Source organism: Onychomys torridus, chromosome 1, assembly GCF_903995425.1.
Source record: "Onychomys torridus chromosome 1, mOncTor1.1, whole genome shotgun sequence".
In the NCBI taxonomy this organism is placed as follows: domain Eukaryota; kingdom Metazoa; phylum Chordata; class Mammalia; order Rodentia; family Cricetidae; genus Onychomys; species Onychomys torridus.
In genome coordinates, this window is record NC_050443.1 from 12,823,784 (window position 1) to 12,841,648 (window position 17,865).

Below are 17,865 nucleotides of genomic sequence, written 5' to 3' on the forward strand. Positions count from 1 at the left end.
GCAGCTAACTGGGCAGAGAGAGTGCGATGCCTACTCCATTTCCTATCCTATCTTTTCCAGTTACAGTATGTACTTGGGTTTTGAGGACCACTTGAGACTTCATTTCTTCGCGTGCTTTATAAACCGCTCTACACCTGCAATGCGGTGAGGGCGTGGTGACGACTCCATTTCCCAGTGTGCTTCACAGTCCAAGAACTGAGTATTCACGAGTGCGGACTCGATTTCCCAGAATGCACCGGGCTCAGGAAGTCACCGACAGCCCATAGAGTTGGCGGGTAACTGGACTCTATTTCCCGGCATGCCTCTGGCTGGGATGCTGCTCGAGAACGAAGTAGATAAGATTTTATTTCTGATACCCGATGGGGCTTGTTGTTGCATCTGTGTAGTGAGTGTGTGGCTTTGGCTATGTTTTCCGAAGGGTTTCATGTTGTCTTTTGGCAGAGTCGGATGACATTACCCAGGACTCTATTTCCCGACGTGCAGCGCGAAACACCCCCCCCCCCCCCCCCCCCCGCGTTGCCTGCTACTCTGAGGTCTTGAGAACTCCATTTCCCGGCGTGCTGTGCGAGTCGTGGGTGGCGACAACGAAGCCGACCGCAGAGGGACTTCATCTCCCGGCGTGCCCCGCGGCGGGCGCTGGGCCGGAGCCGGAGCCCGAACGGCGCGGCCTGGAAGAGGCCGGAGCCCAGGGCAGGCGGCGGCAGAGGCAGCGGCGGGGGCAGCCCAGGCAGCCCGAGCCCCGCGGCCTGGGCCTGCGCTCGGCGCCATGAGTGGCGGCGGGCCTTCGGGAGGCGGCCCTGGGGGCTCGGGCCGGGCGCGGACCAGCTCGTTTGCGGAGCCAGGCGGCGGAGGCGGAGGCGGTGGCGGCGGCCCCGGGGGCTCGGCCTCCGGCCCAGGAGGCACTGGCGGCGGGAAGGCGTCAGTCGGGGCCATGGGTGGGGGCGTGGGAGCTTCGAGCTCCGGGGGTGGCCCCAGCGGCAGCGGCGGAGGAGGCAGCGGTGGCCCCGGCGCGGGCACTAGCTTCCCGCCGCCCGGAGTGAAGCTGGGCCGTGAGTACTTAGGGGCGCCCTGTGGGGTGGTGATCTGGGTTTCCCAAGCCCATCAGACGGCGATCAGATTCTTTCACGGACCCAGATAGAAGCTCGAGGTCACCGTGCTGCTTCAGCCTGGGATCTGAGCTCTCTGTCTCCCAGATAAAGGAGTTTCGGGGTTACCATCACTTGGAGTTTAGAATCAGAATTACCAACATCCAAGAAACAGAGGTCACAGGCCTCATTCTTCCTGTATCCAGTATCAAGGTCTCGGGTACTTGACGACGTTGCCATCTACAGAGAACAGGATCAGAGGTCATAGTACTTGCCAATGGTGATCTTGGATTATTGTCCCCTAAGAGACAAGAATAAGATCACAGCCACCATCCTATACAAAAAGGAGGTTGTTCATTTCCTTTCCATTAGAAATGGGGATTTGGATTGAATCTCTTTTCGAAATACAGATTTAGGATTATTAATGTTCCCACAGAACAGGGCCAGGCTTAAAACATAAGGCCTGACATTACCACTTTACCCCATTGAAAATGTATAGCCTTGTGTCCCCAATGAAGACAGTAAATAATCATTGCTGTTTATATATAAGAACAGATTGGGAATAACATGGGCTTCAAATCAAGCTCCTCGGCAGTGTTCTTTTAAAAAACATGGGGGGGGGGGGGGGGCCCTTTAGCAAAAATGGAACAGGATGGCATGGGTTACACCTACTATAAAATATGGTTTGAAGTGGCTCTTTGGCTCTGGGGGGAAAAAAAAAGCAATATAGGATTATTTTTCAAAATGTCACTCACTGCCCCCTCCCAATTAGAATTTGTTGATAAGTTTCCTAAAGGGAGTGGGTGAGCAGCACCAAGGTTTGCTGCTCCTCAGAGACTGGGTACCAGGACAGAATGTCCCCTAGCAGTCTGGGAGATCAGCTGCTCCATTCTCAGGTCAGGTGCTACTCAGGACCACACAGATGGAGAGGCCAGGCCAGTGCCCATCCCAATGCAAAGTATTTGGTAACAGTAACGGCACCCCCATCCCTACTCCCAAGGGAGGGTCAGGGCATTGCCACTTCGATCAGTTCATTTCTGTCACTCAGGAGCAGTGGTAATGGTCCTAACTTTGCTGGGGAGGACTTAGAGTCAGTGCCCTCTGACTGAAAATGGCCAAAGAACCATTTCTGAAGAAAGAACACCCCGTGGTTTCTGCTCCTTTGATGGAAGATGGTACCTTGTGCCTGCCCTGCAGAAGGGGCCAAAGGCTGGGGAGCCCAGTGTGGCTGGATTCTATACCTGAGGTGGTGGTGGCCCCCACCACCAAGTGACTTGCTGTTGTTTGCTAGAAGGAGAAATTAAGAGGTGCTTACCCATGAATGGAAAGTATGTTTGCATGTCAGTGTCCTCCAATATCGGAAGTAGAATTTAGGGTTCATTGGAGAGAGGCTCCAGGTCACTGGAGTACCTAAGCTCCTCCCCCATGCTTAGGTATTGGACCCAAGGTGTGTGCCAGACAGTTACTCTGTCACGAAGTAATCACTGTCCCTTCCCTGCAGTGAGCTTTTTGAACAGCTTTCCTCCCTGGGCTGTGCTGGCCAAGGAGGAAAGATCAGTGGATTGTATTCCCTTTGTTCCTTAGGTGACAGCGGGAAGGTGACCACAGTGGTAGCCACTCTAGGCCAAGGCCCAGAGCGTTCCCAAGAGGTGGCTTACACCGACATCAAAGTGATTGGCAATGGCTCATTTGGAGTTGTGTACCAGGCCCGGCTGGCAGAGACGAGGGAACTGGTGGCTATCAAGAAGGTTCTTCAGGACAAAAGGTTCAAGGTAGCTTGGGTGGACTGGAGGATTGGGGACTGGGAGTGACTGCCAGTTGTGCCCAGCAATAGAGATGGTATCTGGGACTTAATGTTCTTAAAATTATTAATGTGTGCCATGGTGCACATGTGGAGGTCAGGCAAACTGTTGGGAGTTGGTTTTCCTACTACTGTGGAATCTAGGGATGGAACTCAGGTCATCAGGCTTGCATGGCAAGCATTTTATCTATTGAAACATCTCACCAGCCTGAGCCTGGGATTTCAGTGGGACCCAAGCATGGGCCGCAGGAGAAGCAAGGAAGGGAAAGAACTGGGAGGAAGCTGGGAAATGTACATTCCAGAATAGCTGAGAGCTAATGTTTACTGGGCATTTCTTTAGGGTAAGTGCTTGACAGGCAAGTTCTAATTTAATTTACCTGAAGCACTTCTGAGGGCAGGTACTGCTGCTCTTCCTGCCCTACATCAGCAGAAATGAGGCTGCATAGTAAGGGCCCCTTTGGGGGAGGCTCTGGCCTGTTGACTCCCGAGGCCTTCTCAACCACTTGGTCACATCTCTTCCACAAGAAAAGGTCTGGAAAGGCTGTGCTGGTAGCCCTGAATGTCGCGCTCTGTCCCAGGTGTCGACAGGTGCCCAGTGGAATCCAGCCTTTGGATGCTCACTCAAGACTTGTTTTGGTGCAGGGAAGGGTTCTGTCTCTGGAGGAGAGGGTGCTCTGTGAGCTAGCAGAGGCCTGGGGAACTACCAGGAGAACGAGAGGGAAGTGGAATGCTGCGTGGTGCTTGGAGGACTGTACCAGATTAGATGGAGTAACAGCCCGGGCCTGGGGCTGGTCAGTGAAGGTTCTCAGCCGGAGCTCTGGGCTGTCAGTCAGACCTTGATGGAGCTGAACTGCAGAGATGAGAGGGATCTGGGAAGACTTCTGAGGCCCTAGAGGGGGGCAGACAGTGGAAAGAGGCTCAGGCATGGAGAGGAAGATGAGATTGGAAGTGTGGAGTCTAGGGTCTAAGCTGGAGTTGTGAGTGCCCAGTACTCACAACTGAGAGGTGATAAGGGTGTTGGGGTCGGGGTGGACCAGGCAACCACTGCTGTTTATGGCTGCTTGTGCCCGTGTTTGGTGGTGATGTTTATGTGGTCTCATTTCTTTAGTTTTGGTGGTATGTGGGATTGAACCCAGAGGTTTGTGCATGCTGTGCATGCTCTACCACTGAGCTAGCTAGATCCCTAGCACTCTTTCCTCTTTATTTTGACCCAGAGCTGCACTAAGGTATGCCTAGATTGTCCTTGAACTTGAAATCCTCTTGCCTTAGCCTTCTGAATAGCTGAGTTCATAGGCCAGCACCACCAGGCCTAGCTTCAGTAAATTTTCCAAGAGATGTTGAGGGCTGGCTTTATGAAGGAAATAATTGAGCTTTACATGTCAGCAGTAGTTAGAAAACTTCTAAGAAGCATGTTGAAGTAAGCACATTGGTGGCCCAGGACTAACTGATCTATAGGCACCAGCTTGCATGTGAGGGGAAGGGGCCAGGGGTGAAGAACGAATCCTCCTCTTCTCCCTCCCCCAGGCCTTGGAGCCTTGAGTTTGGAACACAGGGAACAGCTGCCTCTCTGTTAGCAGAAATAGGTGTGGGGTGGAGGTGACGGTACTGGGGCCAGAGGGAGGCAGGGAATCGGATGTATTGAGATTCTTCCTTTGCCCTCTAGAACCGAGAGCTGCAGATTATGCGTAAGCTGGACCACTGCAATATCGTGAGGCTACGGTACTTTTTCTACTCCAGTGGGGAGAAGGTGAGACATTGGGAATCTAAGGTGTGTAGGGGTGTTGCCATACTCAGATGCTATCCATTTTCCTGCCTGCCTTTCCCAGGAGGTCCTGCCTGCCCCTCACTGTTCTCTGCACACCCTCCCTTACAACGTCTCACCTCTCCTTTGCCCTCCAGAAAGATGAGCTGTACTTAAATCTGGTGCTGGAATACGTGCCCGAGACAGTGTACCGGGTGGCCCGTCACTTTACCAAGGCCAAGCTGATCATCCCTATCATCTATGTCAAGGTAGGCAGGCAGGCAGGCTGCTGGAGCACAGGCCCACAAAACCAGGGGCTCTGGGCCACCTATGCCCATGGGTTCCTTCATCTTCCAGTTAGGTTGGTCTTTGGAGGCCTATGCTTCCCACCTTCAGCCTTGTGGCTTGCAGATGGGTTTGGCTAAGTCCAGGGCAGGGCCAAGGCAAGGGCTTGCCAAGGAGGTGGAAAAGGGCTGCTGCGCCCAGTAGGACCACTGGGGTTGGGAAGTGTGGAAGCCTAGAGTCACGGGGGGCTGTGCCCGTACCACCTGTGGCCCTGTTCATGGCTTCAGCACTTGTCCCCAGGTGAGCTGCTGCCGCCACCGTCGGGCTGTCTACTGGAGGGCAGTTCTCCAGTTGTGAGATATGCTGTGGCTGCTCCTATGCTTAGCCAGTGCTGAGCAGTTCCTGAGGCACAGCTGACTGAAACCCAGGCCTTGCCTGCGAAGAGCTGTTTGCCTGGGCATGGTGGTGCACACTTTGTCCCAGCACTCAGGAGGCAGAGGCAGGAGAATCTCTGCATTCAAGGCCAGCCTGGTCTACATAGCAAGCTCCAGGACAGTCTTTAAAACAAAGACCTGTGTTTGATGAGGTTATAGGCACCATCACAGACAATGATAAAGCTGAGGAGCTGCTGCTGATGTAGAGGGCCACGGGGAGTTCTGGAAACTGAATACCCCTCCCCTGCCTGGGGGTGAGAAAGACCAAGGAACGCTGGGAGGAGAGTAGTGTGATACAGGCACAGGAGGAGGGGGTCCCAGAAACAGCCTTGCGTGCCGCGGTATACATCAGGCCCAGGGGATGCAGAAGAATGCAAACTCAAAGGTCCTGGCTGCATGTAGTGGTGCATGCCTGTAATCCCAGCACTGAGGAGGCTGAGGCAGGAGGATTGCAAGTTCAAGGCCCACTTGGAAGCCAGTGTATGGCCCTAACTCCAAAAAATAAATGAATAAATAAATAAAAATTAAAAAAAAATTTTTTCCATGGGTAAAGGTGCTTGCTACCAAACTTGAGAACCAATTACTGGGACTCACGATGTCAGCAAGTTGTCCTCTGATTGCCAGTTGTGGTCTACGGCGAATGTGTAACCCCCTCCCCCAGGGGCGGGCATGTATACACAATCAAAATGTAATACAAATTGAAAACAAATCCAAACTAAAAACCGTACTTAGGTTCTAGTTAGGGGGTGTAAGGAAGGCAGGAAATGAAGCTGGAGAAGAAGAGCTGTCAGCAGGAGGTGGTTTGGGTGAGAGAGGAGGCAGAGTGCCTGGCCCACACCCTGGGGTATGGCAAGACCTGGTGTCACTCCTAAGGCTCCTGCTGGAGGTGACTGGGGCAGCGGTTCCCTATGTGGGAGCCAGGCCCAAGCCCAGCATGCCATCCTCAAGCTGCAGAATCAGAAACTGGGAATGAGGCCTTCTGGCCTATTCTGGTAAGTCCAAATGACTATGGCAGGCACTAAAGTTCTAGAACCAGGGGTTTCAAACAGGATTCAGGAACTGAGGCCATGGGACAGCCAGCAGGGACAGTGGCCTGATGGGGCCACCAATGTGCGTGTGGGAAGCAGTGGGCTGGAGCTGAGCTGTGCCCTGTCCATCTTAGGTGTACATGTACCAGCTCTTCCGGAGCTTGGCCTACATCCACTCCCAAGGGGTGTGTCACCGTGACATCAAGCCCCAGAATTTGCTTGTGGACCCCGACACTGCTGTCCTCAAGCTCTGCGATTTTGGCAGGTAGGTTTGACCTGGAGCCTGTGGGACTCCTGAAGGGGTGAGAGCCTCAGCCTTGGTTTATGCTTAACCCTACCGTCTCTTCCCATAGTGCAAAGCAGTTGGTTCGGGGGGAGCCCAATGTTTCCTACATCTGTTCTCGGTACTACCGTGCCCCAGAGCTCATCTTCGGAGCCACAGATTACACCTCATCCATCGGTCAGTTAGGGGACGGGGACTGGGGAGTGGCAGTCTTGGCAGGTTTTGAGCTCTTGGGCACTGTTACAAGCTTGGTGATTAAAGCTTACCGTCTGTTCCTACACTGGTCCTCACAGGCTGACGAGGCTGGCGCTCACTGGTGCATCTTGTTTGAGCAGCTAAGCAATGGAAGGCTGGCTGCTATGCAGCTCCCCTCCAGGGGCTCAACAGCTGGCCAGGGCAGGGCTGAATTTCAAAACTGACTTGCCTCTGGCCCCTCCCAGTCAACCTGTTCTGTTGGAGGGAAGGGGATGGCGGTAACCTTGGGGGACTGTTAGCAGGGTATGGCTTGCTCCCAGGGCCTGTCTTTTTCTGTCCTGAGGAAAGGCTGAAATGTGAAAGGGTTAAGGGGAATGTCAGTCTGAGGAGCTGGTGTGCTCCTTAGGTGTGAACTTGGACCGTGCAGGCCAAGGTACAGAGTAGGGTGAGCGGGCCAGGCCACAGCTCTTCCCCTGGGCAGGACAGAGGCTAGGTGGTGAGATAGCTAGTCCAAGATTGAAAGCTTTCTTGGGCCCCGAAGCACACAGGTGCCAGTTGGCAGGGTCAGGCCTTGTGTGGGCCTAGCGAAGAAGCAGAGAAGGGTGTAAAGGGTTCATTGGGATCACTCACAGAGGGCATGGAGGCTGTAAGCACAGCTGAGCCAAGTGGCCCTGAAAGTTTAGGATCAGGCCCCCGTGTTCCCACACCGGGTATGGTCTCGGGCAAGAACCTCTGAGATAACCACCAGGAGCAGAGAGTGCAAAGGAGTGGGCTTGGTGGCTCTGGCTGCCTAATGTTGAACCTCTACCCTTCCCTTCAGATGTGTGGTCGGCTGGCTGTGTCCTGGCTGAGCTGCTGCTTGGCCAGCCCATCTTCCCTGGGGACAGTGGGGTGGACCAGCTTGTGGAGATCATCAAGGTGAAGGCGGGGCAGAGCCAGGGAGGGCAGGGGTGGGCCTAGGGAAGGGCCCTTGTCTCACACATCCTGCCCCCCTTCCTTCACAGGTACTAGGAACGCCAACCCGGGAACAAATCCGAGAGATGAACCCCAACTACACAGAGTTCAAGTTCCCGCAGATCAAAGCTCACCCCTGGACAAAGGTAGCAGAACTAGGAACATACACAGCATGGCCCAAGGGGTGGGTCCCCTTGGAGGCCAACTGCTCTGGGGACCTGGCTTAAAAATCATGGCTTGCTGGGCAGTGGTGGCGCACGCCTTGAATCCCAGCACTCGGGAGGCAGAGGCAGGCGGATCTCTGTGAGTTCAAGGCCAACCTGGTCTACAGAGTGAGGTCCAGGAAAGGCGCAAAGCTACACAGAGAAACACGGCTTAGTGGTTAAGAGCACTTGTTACTGTTGCAGAGGGCCTGGGTTCCAGTCCCAGCATCCATGTGGCAGCTCACAACTACCTGTAAGCCAATTCCAGGGGATCCTACAGACATGAGGTGGTCAAGGCATATGCACACAGGCGCAACATTCATAAAGTAAAATAAACAGATCTAAGACATAAAAGTAAGTTATCCAGGGAGTCAGTCAACAACACTTTCAGATTTTGAGGTTTATAGAATTTTAAAAGTTGAGAACCCGTAGGTAAATACAAGATTCCCATTTATGTAGTGGCAAGGAAACCCAGCTCAATGTTTATGCCTGTTTCCTTATTGGGGAGTTGGGTGTCAGGGAGGCAGGCAGCCATGGGCACGCACTATGAGGCACACCACACTGGTGCCACAGCCCTCCCACTGCCTCTCCCCACAGGTGTTCAAATCGCGGACACCCCCTGAGGCCATTGCCCTCTGCTCGAGCCTGCTGGAGTACACCCCGTCCTCAAGGCTCTCCCCACTAGAGGCCTGCGCCCACAGCTTCTTCGATGAACTGCGGTGTCTTGGAACCCAGCTCCCCAACAACCGCCCGCTTCCCCCCCTCTTCAACTTCAGTCCTGGTGGTGAGAGCACAGCTTGGGCCCTAAGGAGTTGTTGGGCGTGTGAAGAGCCAGGACCGGGGGGCTGAGAGGGGACAGGGCGGCCCTGGGCTTAGCCAGATGCTTCCACATTGTAGCTGGATGCCAAGGCCTTCTCCACTTTTACACTTAGAGTCCTGTGTACACCTGGCCTTGCCGGGTCCCTGTTGGTACCCCATCCTAACCCTAACTGGCTTTCCAAATGCCCTGCCTCTCCCTGACTGGGCATGTGAATTCCTGTGTCTAGAACTCTCCATCCAACCGTCTCTCAACGCCATTCTCATCCCTCCTCACTTGAGGTCCCCAGCAGGCCCTGCTGCCCTCACCTCGTCCTCACAAGGTAAGCTGGGCAGCACGTGTTGAAGGCTAAAGCAGGGCGTGTGAAGTGGGGGCTGTCCTTGGTGACGACAGTCTCCTACAGGCTTCCAGTTGTTGACATTTGATGGCACGGAAGGCGTATTTTACAGTATGTCAGCAGCCAGCTTTATAGGGCAGTACATTTAAGTGCCAACTAGACGACCAAACATTTCTTGGTCTGAACAAATAAACAGAAAGTTGCCCACATTTAAAGATTGGGCCATTTTGGTTAAAAACCCAGATTTCCTGTTTCTTTGGGGAAGAAAATTGGATTTGGCAGCTGTGATCTGCCTTTCTCCTGACAGCAGCTGGAGCCCTGTCCAGCTGCCCCCCTCTCCTGTGGAGGGTGGCTCCCTGACGTGAGCCACTGTAGTGTCAAGCTGGCCCCTTGGCATCTGAGTTTGTAGCCCTGATCCTGAAGTGACAGCTGTCAGCTTCTTGCATAGTGTCTTGAAGCAAGTTATGCTCTCATGGGCATGGGGGTGGGGTATGATGCAAAAGCTAACTGTCCACTCCTCCCCTCCCCTCCTTCAGCTTTAACTGAGACTCAAACCGGCCCAGACTGGCAGGCACCTGATGCCACACCTACCCTCGCTAACTCTTCTTGAGGGCCCCACCAACTACCCCTCCACATCCATCTGGGAACTCCCAAGTGGGGCTGGGAAGGGGGGCCATAGCCCATCAAGCTCCTGCCCTGGCTGGGCCCCTAGACTAGAGGGCAGAGGTAAATGAACTCCTACCCCCAACATCTAGGCCCTCCCTCCCTCACCAGCCTCACCTTTGTGGGGGGCTTTTTAAAGAGGATTTTAACTGGTTGTGGGGAGGGAAGAGAAGGATGGACAGGGGATTTGGGGGTATGAGGACCTTCTACCCCTTGGTCCCCTCCCCTCCCCTAGGCTACCACTACTTCCCCCCTCCCCATGTCCCTTGTAAATAGAACCAGCCCAGCCCACCTCCTCCTCCCTTCCCTGGCCCCCTGGGTGTAAATAGATTGTTATAATTTTTTTCTTAAAGAAAAACGTCGATTCACACCATCCAACCTGCCCCCCCTTCAGCTGTACCCCCCCTTGTCCTCTGCTCCCAAGGCTCCCCCCTCTCCCATCCTGGAAGGAGGGAGTAGGAGAGCCCCTGGTGTCTTAGTTTCCACAGTAAGGTTTGCCTGTGTACAGACCTCCGTTCAATAAATTATTGGCATGAAACCCTTCTTCCTGTCTGGCTGCCTGTTTCCACAGAGGTGAGGGGGTTCAGGGTTTGGAATAAGTTGTACCTTAGGCTGGAAACCCCTAAAGCACTAGTACTTATCCACCACAGATGTGGGGCTGCCCATGACCTCGCACAAACCAGCTGCTTCAGCTGGGGCAAGGGTGAGTGTCCTGGGTGATCAGTGAGATGAGTTCAGAGTGGCTGGCACCCCAGAACTAAGAGGCAAGGTCAGGACTTGAACAAAGGGATGTCTTCTGCAGGGTCCAGATGGGACCCCGGATGATGAGTCTGTCAACTCAGTGGGGGGGTGTGTGTGGACGGGCAGATTACCCCGGGCTTGACTCTGAAACACTTGCCTCTCTTCTCTCAGGGATGTTGGGAAGTGGCGGCCTCGGGAGGGTGGAGGTAGAGAGTTTAGTTTCTCCCTTTTTTTTTTGAGGTGGTCTTCTAATTATAGCCCAAGTCTGCCTGGAACTGGAGATGAGTTTGCCTTAGGCTCCCAAATGCTGTGATTGCAGGCTTGTGCCACCTTGCCTGGATTTTCCCCTTGACTTTTAAAATATGCTGGAGCCAGATGGTGGGCACCATGGGCAGAAGGAAATGACGTCTCCACATGGTGCCAAGCAGTGAGTGGGTAGGAGGCTCCAGAAGGGAGCGAGCAACTTTGGGTCCTCCTGATGGAGTCTCCTGATGCCCAGAAAGGAACTTTGGAACATATCCTTGAGGGATTCTAAGATTTCTGGGCTCTGCTAGACACTTCCATCAGCCCCAGGGGTCCCTGTCTACCCTGCAGGACAGAATTATCCCTTTGCTCAAGCCAGTTATGAAGTAGGGTGAGAATGGCTACCTTGGGTTAAGAGACAGACCTAGAAGGTTCACTGGTCACTGGGGTTGTCTACCAACTCGACCCTATGCTCAATTCTGTTCATCCTCTCTTGGACCACTGCCAGCCTCACACTCTTCTTGCTCTGATCCAGGGAGACATGACATCCTGTGACATGCCTTCAGTGACTCACCCCAACTTCCAAACCCTGAGCATATCTCCCAGACAATGCCCAGCCCCAGCAACATTCTGCTTCACTTGTTGGAGCATCATGGTCTGTCAAGGTCTGGGGGAGCCCTGCCCCCCTGGTCTCCTATACTCATCTTAGGGAAGGGAAGGATACCCTATGAAAAACAGGATCCCTTCCTGTTTCCAAGGCCCCTCAAATCCCAAATGCTCCATGACACTGCCTTCTCCAGGGGAATAAACCCCGGACATGTGACATCTTTGGGCTTTAGATCTTACTCAGAACAATACAGATGGTCCTAAGAACTGCGTTCAAATCTCACGACACCTCTACCCAGCTTGAGACTTGCTGTTTCCTTGCTTATACAAGAGGGATGATACACAATGTCCGGCCTGATGGACAATGCTAAGTGCCCTGCTTCAGACTGCCAGGCAGTCGGGTGTTCACTGCAGCTATAACTGGATGTCCTGTCTGGAATGTTCTTTTCCACTGGCAGATTCCTGCTTTTACTTCAGGAACTGGCCACTAGGAGTCTCTCACTCTCGACCATCTCCTGTGGAGGCTTGCTCCCTATCCTCAGATCCCACTGTCCCTCCACTTTCCGGTCACAGCCTAGGGATCCTCAGGTCTGACTTGCCGCTGGCCTGTGGCACTACGGCCCCTGTGAGGGAAGCCTTGAGCGCGGAGGCCCAGAGAGCTAGGGCAGCACTCAAACTACTTCCATCTGCTGCTCCTGCCGGGCTGAGCATGCCCGAGTTCAGAGCTGTGTCTGGTTCATTCCTGGCTCTTCATCATCGCCCAATCTGAGCTGAGTGCTGGGGGTACCTACAGATTTCTTTTCATAATGTCAGAACTGAGAAGAAGCAAGCTCAGAGAAACTGCGTGCCTTCCTGTACCCAGTAGAGCTAAGTCCCAGGCACCCAAAGTCCAGGGGAAGGTGTGTGGGGGTGGGTTTACGAGCAGATCTGAAGAGGTATATGAGAGTGTGTGGCACAGGCCTGGCCTATGGTTGGTGCTCAAAGGTTACCTGGTGTTGCTGAGCACTGGGTGATGCTGTGCAAAGAACCTGGGCAAGCCCTGTTTCTGCAAGAGCAGCAGGGGCTGAGGCCGATCGCATCTCTTCACAGCGCTTCGGTTTCACCTTGGGCAGAGGAAGGTGACAGGAGAAACCTGGCAGGCTTGTTCTGAGGAGGCGGCAGTTAGAAGAGGCCAGCATGGTGGGTTCCGCCATGTGGGTGCCAGCTCAGCTCACCAGAGGGGTCCTCCTCTCCCGAGGTGCCGACTCAGTCTTGTAACCGAACCCTTTCGTCCTTTCTCCTGCACTCTGTCACACAAAGGCGGTGTCCAGCTGCAGCAGTCCACTCGCCTCACTGGCGCCCAGTGCCGCCTGGCACAGCTGCAGTGTATCCTCCAGTGCCAGGGGCTGGGATGTCTCAATGATGGCGATGGTCTCTCCCAGCTCTGTGCACATGATAGTCTGCTGGGGTTCAGGGGGTGGAGGCGGGACAGGAGACGGTGACCTGGGAGGCTGTAGTGTCAAAGCCCTGGCTCGGGCATGGACCTGCTGGTGCAGTCGCAGGCCCGCCATGGCGCGGAACCAGCGGCCACAGGTTCCGCAGTAGTAGGGGCTCTTGTTGTAGAGGCCAGTGATGGGAAGACGAGGGGCACGGGCAAAGGCCACCGGCCGTAGGTGCAGGCGCCGGTGCTGCTGTAGGTTGGAGCTCTGTGTGAAGCGCTTGCCACAGTCCAGGCACTGGTAGGGACGCAGGCCCGTGTGGGTCAGCTGGTGGCGGCTGAGGTTGGCTAAAGAAGCAAAGGTCTTGCCGCAGGAGTGACACTGGTAGGGCCTCTCGCCTGTGTGTGTCCGCAGGTGGTTACGCACATGGACCAGCTTCTTGAAGCCCTTGCCACAAACCCCACAGCTGTGCTGGCATTCAGGGGAGCCATGCCCTGCACGCCAGTGCCCAGAAAGCTGGGAGGCTGAGACAAAGGACTTGGGGCACTGTGGACAGAGCAGCTGGGCCGGCGGAGGTGGAGGTGGGGGCGTGGGCTTAGCTGGAGCGGGGGAGACAGTTGCTACCCTGGTGGGGGTTCCGCTTTTCCCAGTGTGGGTTCGCCGGTGGTAGAGGAACTTGGTCATGTTGCTGAAGGTCTTGCCGCAGCGGCAGCGGTGCAGTGGGTTGGCAGTGTGGGCTCGCCGATGGGCCACCAGTGTGAGCTCAGTGCCGAAGCCACGGCCGCAGTCGACACAGAGGTAGCGGGCCTCCCCGAGGTGCAGCCTCTGGTGCTGCTCCAGAGAGGCCGCCTTCTTGAAGACCTTGGAGCAGGTGGTACATTCATGGGTACCACCCACGTGGGCCCGTCCATGAGCCATCAGCCTGTTGGCAGAGCTGAAGCTGCGCTGACACTGGCTGCAGTGGTAGGGGTGGGTGGCAGATGCTAGGCCACGAGATGCCCGGCGGCGGCGGCGGCGTGCCCCTGAAGAGGCACAGTGCTGGGGACAATCCCCACAGCTCTGAGTTGGATCGCCTGTGGCCTTGTCACCTCCCAGATCATCAGCAGTGAGCTCTGCAGCGGCTTCCTCCTCGTCTGACTCCTCCTCCTCCTCCTCTCCCTCCTCCTCCTCCTCTTCCTCCTCCTCTAGCCCATTACGCTCTTCTTTCTCCAGGGAGTCAAAGTGAGTGCCCTGATGCTCCAAGAACTCTTCAGGGGTGGCACAGAGGGTGGAGCACTCCGGACATTCATAGGGCTCCATCTTGACTTCTGCTGGCGGGGGTGGTGGTGTTGGGGGAGGCAAAGGCGGCAGCACGGGCGGCTCTTTGTCTGCTGTACTGGAAAGGTGCTCTGTCTTGCGATGAGCTACCCACAGCTCTGGTGAGGGGAAGAGCTCCTGGCAGTCTCCACACTGGTACTGGATCTGGCTTGCAGACTCCTGCAGGTGGGCATCCTGGTGTGCCAGGAGCTCACTGGGGGAGAGGATGAGCTGGCTGCATTCACCACACTGGAAAGGTCCCTCCCCAGTGCCAGGCACTAGCTCAGGCTCCAGGCCTGTGGCCTGGGTAGTCAGCACCTCCTCCTCTGCCATGGTGGGCAAGTGTTGCTCCTGGTGGGAGAGGACTTCCTCCAGGGTGTTGTAGAGGCTGCCGCACTCAGAGCACATGAACTGGTGGTGCTGGAAGAAGAGGGAGGAGGCGAGGGCCTCCCCAGGGGTCATCTCAGTTACTGCTGTTGCCAGCTCTGCCAGCTCTCCTGACACAGGTGTTGAAATTTCCACTGATCCTGGTGACTGCGTCGGCATCTCAGCTGCCTCTGCCACCATCTCTGCCATTCTGGGGAAGGCAATGCCTGGAGAAAGAGGGGCAGGAGCCAGTGGCACGCCAGGAACCCAAGGAGAGTGGGTTGTCTGGGGCGCTTCCTTGCTCATTCCATTACTCACCAGTCTGTCAATCAACTTCAATGTTGATACCTCAGTCTTTCATGATGTCGTGTCTCAGCCTGCTGCAGCTACTACAGGAGGGTATCTGCAAGACAGAGTGGGTACTCTGGAGCCTGGCCTCTGATGCTGCCCCCTCAGAGATGTGCGCTCACAGACACAGACACACACACCCCTCTCAGCCTTTGCCCAGGATGTTTCCTTTCTGGGCAACCCCTTCCCTGTTCTGGTACACTCACTCGCATGGAAAGCATTTAAAAGAGAGAACTACACCTCCCTCAGCTTGAATCTGCGCTCCTGTTTTCCTCACAGGGTCTCTCTGGAACAGCCCCGGCTGTCCTGGAACTCACTCTGTAGACCAGGCTGGCCTCCAACTCCCGAGTGCCGGGATTAAAGGCGTGCACCACCACTGCCTGGCTCTTGAGCTCTCCCTTTTCGCTCCCTCTCTCGAGACAGTTTTCTCGCCTGTAAAATGGAACTAAAAGACGGACTGGCCACAAAACTAAGGTACTTTGTTAACAAAAGCCAATTCCCTGGGTTTGTATGCAGCCCAGGCTGGCCTCAAACTCGCTATGCAGTAGAGGATAGCTTTGAAGTGATCCTTCTGCCTCTGCCTCCTGAGGGCTGGGATTAAAGGCATGCGCCACCAACACCCAGCTTCAATCCTCATCTTTTTAAAGGACAGTTTATTTTTACTTTATTACACTTGTTTATTAGTTGAGGGCAAATGTATGGAGGTAAGATGAGAACTTGCAGGATTTGGTTCTATCATGCAGGTTCTGGGATGAAACTCAGGTCATCAGGCTTAGTGTCAATTGCCTTTACCTGCTGAACCATCTTGAAGGCCCCCCCACCATTTTTTGCTTATGTTACTGTGTGCATGTATGCATGAATACATTCCATGGCATTCATGTGGAGGTCAGAGGACAACTTTTTGGAGTTCATCCTTTCCCTGCAACATTTATGTGGATTCCAAGGATTGAACTTGGGTCACCTTTATCTGCTGGGCCATCTTGCTGGCCCCTGCTTTTGGTTTTTGTTTATGAAACAGGAGTTTATATGTACCTAGGCTAGCCCTGACCTCAGTATGTACACAGCAGAGACTGGTTCTCAGTCTTGTTTCTTCTGCCTCCCAAGTGCCAGTGGCCACCTTCACCTCTTCACTTCCGTTTGTATGTGAAGCAAGTAGACTTTGCTGGTAGCCCTGGTATAGAAGCTGCTCATGGACTGATCCCAGAGGTCAGCAATTTTAGTTTCTTCATCACTGAGGTGTTTCCAATGCCAAGAAAGGAACATGTTTTCAATGCCCAGCACACAGTAGGTACATAGGAGTATTCAGTGGCTGAATAAGGCTCCCTATAGGAAGTGAGGTCCTGGGACCTTAATCATCCCTGTTCACACTACACTTCTACCAGCCCAACTCTCCCATTCTATGCATTTCCACAGCACACAGCCCAGCACAAGGCCCTGTTTTTAGCTGATGCCCAATGAATGCTCCATGAATAAATGATTTGCTAAATGTTCAAGACCTAAACTTTCCTTATCTACCAATTCCAAATCTCCCATTAAGTGGGTTTTGTTTGGAAACATCTAGCCCTGGCTGGTCTAGAACTCACCATGTAGAGCAGGTGGCCTCAAACTCACAGAAATCTACCTACTTCTACCTCTCCAGTGCTGGCATTGAAAGCATGTGCCACTACACCTGGCTCCTCGTTAGGTTTGAACCATTCCATAAAGGGGTTTTCTAAAAACAGTTAAGACAGGGCTGGGGATGGGGGTGGTGGCAGGAGGTGGGAAGTTGCATTTTGCCTTGATCACATCCCCACTGGCAAGACAGAACTATTCTGGGGGTTGGATCAGAGCATGCTACTTGGCTTGAACCAGAAGGAGTGGATGGACAAACTTTAAAAAGTACGATGAGCTCACAGCAGTAAAAGCATGGTGCATAGGAGCCCATCCACCACGAATCTCATCTAAAAGACAAAACCCTTCTAAAACGCCTTTAACAACACGGACACAATCCTAAGAAATGTCTTTCTAGAAAGTAGCCCAGGTAACCTGAAACTGGCACTTTTCTTGCCTGCATTCCTTTCCCCCAATCCTCCACTGTGCCGTGTCAGGGTAGGTGGAATTCAGCTTAAACCTCTGTATACAGAAAGTCGACCTGAGCACCTCCACCAGGGGCCGGAAAGTTCAACTTTCCCGCTACACCGCCCTTTCCTCCTACCAGACTCCCCTGCAGCGTGAGGGCCCCTGCAGGGGTCGTGTGTGCAAGTGAGCTCAAGCTGGGTCCTGCACACACCAGGGGCTCCACCGACGCCTCCAGGGCACACAGGAAGGAGCTGTCGATCATCCCTCGCTACTCCAGCCCTACCCGCAGGCCCCAAGGCTCTCCGACCCTTACTGTGCCCTCCCGTCTTCCTCCACTCTGCCCCTGCGCCGAGCGCTCTCTTCCCCGCCCGCCCCGCGGCGCCCTCGCCCGTCTCTCTCACCTCCAAGCAGCCCCTGCCGCTCTTGACACGGACCCTCCGCAGCAGGCGTGCGGGACCCCTCACTATCCACGCCTCCCATTGGGCGGCGCCCTCACCCGAGGCGGCCAATCAGAGCCGGTAGCGCAGGGCACGCGCCCTCGCGCCTGCGTGTTGATCCTCCGGCGGGGCTTGCAGAGTTTCTCCACGCAGACATCAGTGCCCTGTGGGCGGTGCCCGGGCCCAGGGGAGGCGCCTGCGCAGTTCTCCCGTGCCGCTCCTTTTCCTGCTGTTTGAAAATTCAGAGAGAAGTGTGCACCCTTAGAGAGCGAGGTCTCCGAAGTGAACTGGGCTACGCGAGGCTTTGACGGGTAGCCTCTCTGGGCGGAAGAGACTGAGCGTCTCTGAAGCATAGCTTCAAAGCCCGACACACTTGAGGAACTTTTCTGGGCCGCCTCAGTTTTACTCATATGCAAAGTGGGCTTGAATCACATCCGCCTGGAAGGCTATTAGAGGCATTGGACTTTCGTATAGGTAAAAAACGTTCAGCTCGCCGGGCGGTGGTGGCGCACGCCTTTCATCCCAG

At 54.7% G+C, this 17,865-nt stretch overlaps 2 protein-coding genes across 2 annotated transcripts; one reads left to right on the forward strand and one right to left on the reverse strand.

Moving 5' to 3' along the window:
• Positions 1–580: 580 nt before the first annotated feature.
• Positions 581–10,370, forward strand: Gsk3a (glycogen synthase kinase 3 alpha). Its single transcript, XM_036184761.1, has 11 exons — positions 581–1,049; positions 2,670–2,857; positions 4,550–4,633; positions 4,786–4,896; positions 6,509–6,639; positions 6,728–6,834; positions 7,673–7,770; positions 7,857–7,952; positions 8,607–8,793; positions 9,056–9,148; positions 9,700–10,370. The coding sequence occupies exons 1-11, from the start codon at positions 767–769 to the stop codon at positions 9,771–9,773; spliced, it is 1,452 nt and encodes a 483-aa protein (XP_036040654.1). The 5' UTR covers positions 581–766; the 3' UTR covers positions 9,774–10,370.
• Znf526 (zinc finger protein 526) lies at positions 10,142–17,585 on the reverse strand. Its single transcript, XM_036184747.1, has 3 exons — positions 17,304–17,585; positions 14,815–14,899; positions 10,142–14,723 (listed from the first exon to the last, which is right to left on the reverse strand). Exon 3 carries the CDS (start codon positions 14,704–14,706, stop codon positions 12,706–12,708), a length of 2,001 nt encoding a protein of 666 aa, XP_036040640.1. The 5' UTR covers positions 14,707–14,723; positions 14,815–14,899; positions 17,304–17,585; the 3' UTR covers positions 10,142–12,705.
• Positions 17,586–17,865: the final 280 nt, after the last annotated feature.

Coding starts and splice junctions, on each gene's coding strand:
- Gsk3a (XM_036184761.1), top strand. CDS start 767: ATGAGTGGCGGCGGGCCTTCGGGAGGCGGCCCTGGGGGCTCGGGCCGG. Junction 6,640..6,727: donor AAGCTCTGCGATTTTGGCAG/GTAGGTTTGACC, acceptor CTCTTCCCATAG/TGCAAAGCAGTTGGTTCGGG. Junction 8,794..9,055: donor CTTCAACTTCAGTCCTGGTG/GTGAGAGCACAG, acceptor TCCTGTGTCTAG/AACTCTCCATCCAACCGTCT.
- Znf526 (XM_036184747.1), bottom strand. CDS start 14,706: ATGGCAGAGATGGTGGCAGAGGCAGCTGAGATGCCGACGCAGTCACCA.